The 5453-nt window shown below is 33.4% G+C and overlaps 2 protein-coding genes across 2 annotated transcripts; one reads left to right on the top strand and one right to left on the bottom strand.

The window, feature by feature from the left end:
• Window positions 1-75: 75 nt before the first annotated feature.
• On the top strand, window positions 76-3404 carry LOC134280629 (transmembrane protein 163-like; the record flags this gene model as incomplete). Its single annotated transcript, XM_062763069.1, has 6 exons — window positions 76-119; window positions 347-435; window positions 801-897; window positions 2504-2615; window positions 2914-3055; window positions 3153-3404. Coding segments are annotated over 6 exons (530 nt in total), but the record flags the coding sequence as incomplete, so codon positions are not given.
• Window positions 3405-4042: 638 nt separating this feature from the next.
• Window positions 4043-4991, bottom strand: LOC134280624 (uncharacterized). The gene has a single exon (XM_062763066.1). The coding sequence runs from the start codon at window positions 4989-4991 to the stop codon at window positions 4320-4322; it is 672 nt and encodes a 223-aa protein (XP_062619050.1). The 3' UTR covers window positions 4043-4319.
• Between the last annotated feature and the right edge of the window lie 462 nt (window positions 4992-5453).

Raw genomic sequence — 5453 nt, 5'->3', positions numbered from 1 at the left:
CGTTAAAATATTGACCGATGTCCTGTATGATTACAGCATTAACTTTTTCCCCATTGTTTTAAAATTTCTTTTCAGTTTATGCTTCAAAACTCAGCAGCGACACATTATTCGGTTTTGGAGTAAGTAAATATAGACTTATCAAAATAGAATTTCCTTAAAGAACATCAACATTTTATCCTTCCAGCGTAACATTTATGTTCATATTTTACGAAATGGTATCAGATCCACACTTTTTTGTGCGCAATAGCTTTTTGGAATTTTATATTTAAATGAAATGGGTTTAAGATTTTATACTTAAACAGTTTGGATTCTAATTTTTTTTAAACCAACAACATCCTTTCTATAGCTTAATGCAATATTAGACAGTACATCTTCCATTGTGGTATTATGGCGATTTCACAGCAAAGATCTTTACTCCGAGAGCCGAGAGCAAAAGTGAGTTGACATCAGTAAATATATCTGAGAAATTGTTTGTTTAACGTCTCTTCAAATGTTTTACTCATATAAAAACTTCAAAACATTCCTTAAAAGGGCTGCAACAGCTTACAATTAAGACCTTTACTCGGATCTTAGTACTGTATATTACTAGTACACAGAGTGATGACCTTTATATGATCTTTAGAATACAGATTTTTGTATAATATGAACGATTTAATGAAATAAAATTAGAGTTGACAATCTGAATTGCTATTTTATGATCATTAAAATAAATGTATTGCTTTACCAAATAATTGTCAAACTGTAATAAGCTGTCTGTGATGGTATGCATTTAGAAGATTTTTTGCTTATTTTCTCTACAGGGCTTGTTTGATTATAGCCATTTTATTTGTGGTGTCCAGCACAAGTTTACTGGTTATGACCATTGTAACATTGGTCAAAGAAAACAAAGAAAAACAGGTAATTGTCACATATAGATTAGCTTTTTTGTTTTTTTATTGTTCCCTATTACACCGAAGAAGCCTCTTTGTTTTACAAAACATCAGTCACCCTGTCCTTAAAATGCTACAACTGTATTTCTGTACGGTGATAGTAAAAGTTGAGATAGGATGAAATATATGGGGATAAAAAACAGCATTCAAGGAGCACACGGCGGGGTTGACCAGTCGGCAGGGGATGCTCACTCCACCATGGCACCTGATCCCACCTCTGATGTTTCGGGGGTCCGTGTTTGCTCTGCTCCTATTTTGTACAGTTTTATGGACTTTATTATTGAAAACTGCTCAGTATCTCCATATCCTTATCTTAAAAGCCCTGTCAACCAAAACAAATCAGGAATGAAGCGATCAAGGACGTCTAAAACATCAAAGGTGGAATCAGGTGCCACGTAGCAGTAACCATCTCCTGCCGACTGTTCATACCCGCAGTGTGCTCCGTGTCATGATCGATACATTATGGGAAATCGAATAATTATCGAATACTAGTATTCATCGCAAGATAATTGTTGAAAATTAGAGGTAAAATAATCAGCATTTTACAGAATGATACACGTACATGTAGATAGAACTAACTGACAAGGTAACTGCATCGCAAAATGATGGCTTTGAACGAGACTGTTTGTAATATTATTCTAGTTTCATCAACCTGTTTTTTTGCGAGTTCAACTTCCACCTTGATTTTGAGATGGAAGGTGCAAGTTTTCTTGCTTCAATTACGTCGTTTTAGAAATTTGAGAAAATATATTGGGTATTCGTTTCGAATTGACGGAGAGATATAAACCTCTAATTTAGATAAAAGGATATGTTGCGTAAGTAAAGAGACTTGACGATTGAAATGTTAACGTTATCACGTTATTTAATTTTCACTGGCGTCGGAAGCAAATTGAAAGGGGGGGATAATTGAAAGCGTGTGGGCCTTAACAACCAAAAAAAAGGTCAAGCCAATTTTCAATGCCTGTATTTTGTCTATCTTTGCAAAAAAGGGGGCCCTCCTAGCCCCCCTCCACCTGGTTCCGACGCCTATGTACATGTATATCATAAAGTTTCTTTGTAAGGTTACCATAAAGGTCCTTTTTTCTAGTAAAATATCCAAATGTGCAAAAAGACTTGATAGTACGTCGTTGATATATCTAAATACCAAACTGAAACAAGTGTTTCCTTCATCTTATTCATAAAAAATTGAATATACCAGGTTTCCTGTTTCAAAGGTTTGCACATTTTGGGAAGCAATTTGTACCTATAAGAATTCTAACAAGTTAATGGTTGACCTAGTCTCTCAGAACACAGATACCATCAAAACTTTCAATAAAACTCCGTGGTTCTTGTGTGTACAATCAGAATTATTTTTGATAAAAGGAATTTGCAAATGACCAGTTACAAGGCAACTAAATTTAGGAGTTTCGTTCTTATTGCAAAAGCAGCTGTTACGGATGTCAATATTTTTAATTTATTGTGGGTAATGGTTGAATATACATGTGTTATACAGTTGAAAATCTTAAGTTTTAATGTTATTGATTTTGAAAAAAATGTTATATGGAATTATAATGCAGTAATTCATTTTGTTTCAGCTTGTGACATTGAGTATACTGTCCCTGGTCAATGGCTGTTCTAATCTTGTACTGGGGATTGTGAAGTGTGGTATTGGGTACAAACTAGAGAGTAAATCTCTGATGAATGATAGTAGGTTCATTTACTTTTACAAAATAAAGTGTAAATTATGCAATAAATAATTCAAAAACGATTTTTGTACTTGATAACATGAAAATTAAAGTGCAACTACCATTATTTCTGTTTATTTATCGTTGTTCGTTATCTCAATATCCTTCATTTAAAAGCTGTTCGTTTTAAATATAATTATGTGTTAATATATTTTCAAGGCCAAATTAAAGAGCGTTACTGTAAAGTTGCTATAATAATTGCATTTGAAAATAAATTTGAAAATGACTTTTATATAAGCAAATGTAATTATTTTTGATAGGTGTAATCACGTTTGTCGGCGCTGTTATAAGTTTTTCGGCTTTCCTAGCTATAGACCTGTATGAACATAACTCATCGCTTTGGTATATTGACAATGTCTTTGGTGTAGGCTGCAGTTTATTCCTGTACTTATTTGCTCTTAGGTAAGCCATGCTTAGATTCAGTGATATTTTCCCTCTTTTTTGCAGTTTTTTTAAAACTACTGTAATAGACAATTTTATTTTTATTTTTTAATTACAGATTATTTTACCAGTTTTTCAGCAGGGGATCGTCTGTGCAATCATGAATGTTAACATATTTAACATATCAAACTGTCCCAGGAACAAGTCTTGTGAACAGTATTTAGAGATCAAAGTTTATTAAAGACATCTGGAAATTTGTCATAAAACTAGTATTTGTTTTACATTTAGTATTGTCTGGCATGCACTTTTCTTCAACGTATACATGCATATCAATCATGGCTAAAAAACATGATTTTATATTCCTGTACATATCTACAAGTTTATTCTCTAAAGATAAACAATTTATGTGTATATATTATACAAAATTATGTTTAAATTTAACGTAATGTTAAATGTCAAAACTCAAGGATATACAATGTATATCTTATAATATAGTGTTGACTTTGAAGAGTGCTTCCATATACACTGTCTTTTCATTCACATAACAATCACTATTATAGCAAAATTCATGCCTGTTATGCCTTTTGTTTTTTCTTTTTATTGTTAAATAAAAGATACTGAACACTTCTGTTTTAAATTTTTTTATCTAAATTGAATTGTAAAGAACAATAATAAATCAACGTAAAATGAAATATATGGAGAAAACGAATTGTATTCAAGGTCCAAAGCTCCACAATCAATACAAAATAGGAGCAGAGCAAACCAGTACCTCCAAAACATCAGAGGTGGGAACAGGTGTCATGGAGAACGTGTCATGAATGGGAAACAACGGAAAATCCGCCTCCAGTGTGTAAACAATGGACTTACAATTAGTAATAAAAATGTCAGTCACCATTTGATTCAGTGGTAAACTGCATTTGCTGACAAGGTCATACCTCTAGTAGAACACCTTATTGGAACAGAATTTGTGCACAATATAGTCGCAAATATCTTTCTGGCAGAGTCAAATGATGTTTTATACAGGAAAATAAAATTACCACCTGTAAAACATGGTCTAGAAGAAATTAACACTTTTGACACATCTAAATAGTTAAAGCATTCTTAACATGTTTTCAAATAGAAAAGAGGACTATAGATAAGCCATCAACGAGTGTATCATTAGTTATATGGCTAGGACCAAAAGCACAAACATCAATACACATGACCCTTGTTGAAACAAAGTACCGTGTATATGTTCTAAGCATTGTGGAATGTTCTCCAGAAAATTAATATATTTTGAGACTGTTCAGTGTATTACGGGAAAGTTCTGAAGTCGGTGGTTTTGGCTGTAAGGTTTATTGTTGATTTTGGAGACAGGAACCAGATGACGGACTTGAGGTCTCAATTGAAACTGACCTTTCTGTTGTTTTTCTCTCAGCGTTCGATAATACGACATATCAGACAACTTCCGGTCCAGAACTTTTCCGGATTCTTCCTGACATTGTTCTTTAAGAATTTTCTTCACTACTCTATGAACAACATTTGGATCCGCCTGCCGAATCTTCCTCTGGATCTCATGTTTAAAGTATGCAGGTTGATATCCTCCGTTATATATTTTGGTTTCCAATGAAATATGTCTTGCTGTTCGAGGTGATTGTACCAGCCTCTTTTTGAAGCCATGTTTCATCGTCTGGAAGTTATCGACCCTGTAGTCCGCCCCAATGACTTCCCTATATCCGCGAAGCTGTTCGATATTCCGCTCTGTACGGTCCATAACTCGCTGAAGCAGAAACTCCTGTACCCGTTTGTCACGATTCATTAGTTTTGTAAGTTTATTCAATTTTTCATCTTCCAGTTCGTTTATTCGGTTTACATGCATCCGAATGCGCAAAGACTCTTTTGCGATATCCGCAAACATTGCGCCTTTCCCAACGAAAGATTCGTTAGGATAGCCTATTTTGACTTTTCCCTTTGGCATCCTTAAAATAAGGTTAAAAACGTGAAGTAAAAAGGATAAAAAAGACATTTTTAAAAAAAGATTAAAAAACATAAAATATTTTTGAACATGTAACACAAAATTACTGATAGAATACCGAAAAGAAATTGATACAATAGTTTAAAATTGTTAAATCTTACCTTTACATATAGAATGAACGAAAAACCGCCGCAGTTATCACTAGTGTTACATACTGAATTGACAGTAAAAAAGCTTAGGCAAGAACACAAATTGGTTATAGACAAGTAACAAAAATATGTATTTTCAATAAAGAAAAAAAAGAACTATAACCCACAGATAACGTAGATCTCCGAAAACAATAGAACAGATACAATTTCCAATCAAATCAAATCTGAGATTGCAGCATCGTAATCTGAGTCTTCGCTGTTATTGCTTATATCCAACCCACGGGAAAGAAGGTCAAATATTTGATTTAAAACATCG

Source organism: Saccostrea cucullata, unplaced genomic scaffold (genome assembly GCF_032062105.1).
Source record: "Saccostrea cucullata isolate Sc308-1 unplaced genomic scaffold, CSIRO_AGI_Scuc_v1 ctg6168, whole genome shotgun sequence".
In the NCBI taxonomy this organism is placed as follows: Eukaryota; Metazoa; Mollusca; class Bivalvia; order Ostreida; family Ostreidae; genus Saccostrea; species Saccostrea cuccullata.
Note: the sequence above shows the minus strand (reverse complement) of the source record. Positions and strands in the feature narration are given on the sequence as shown.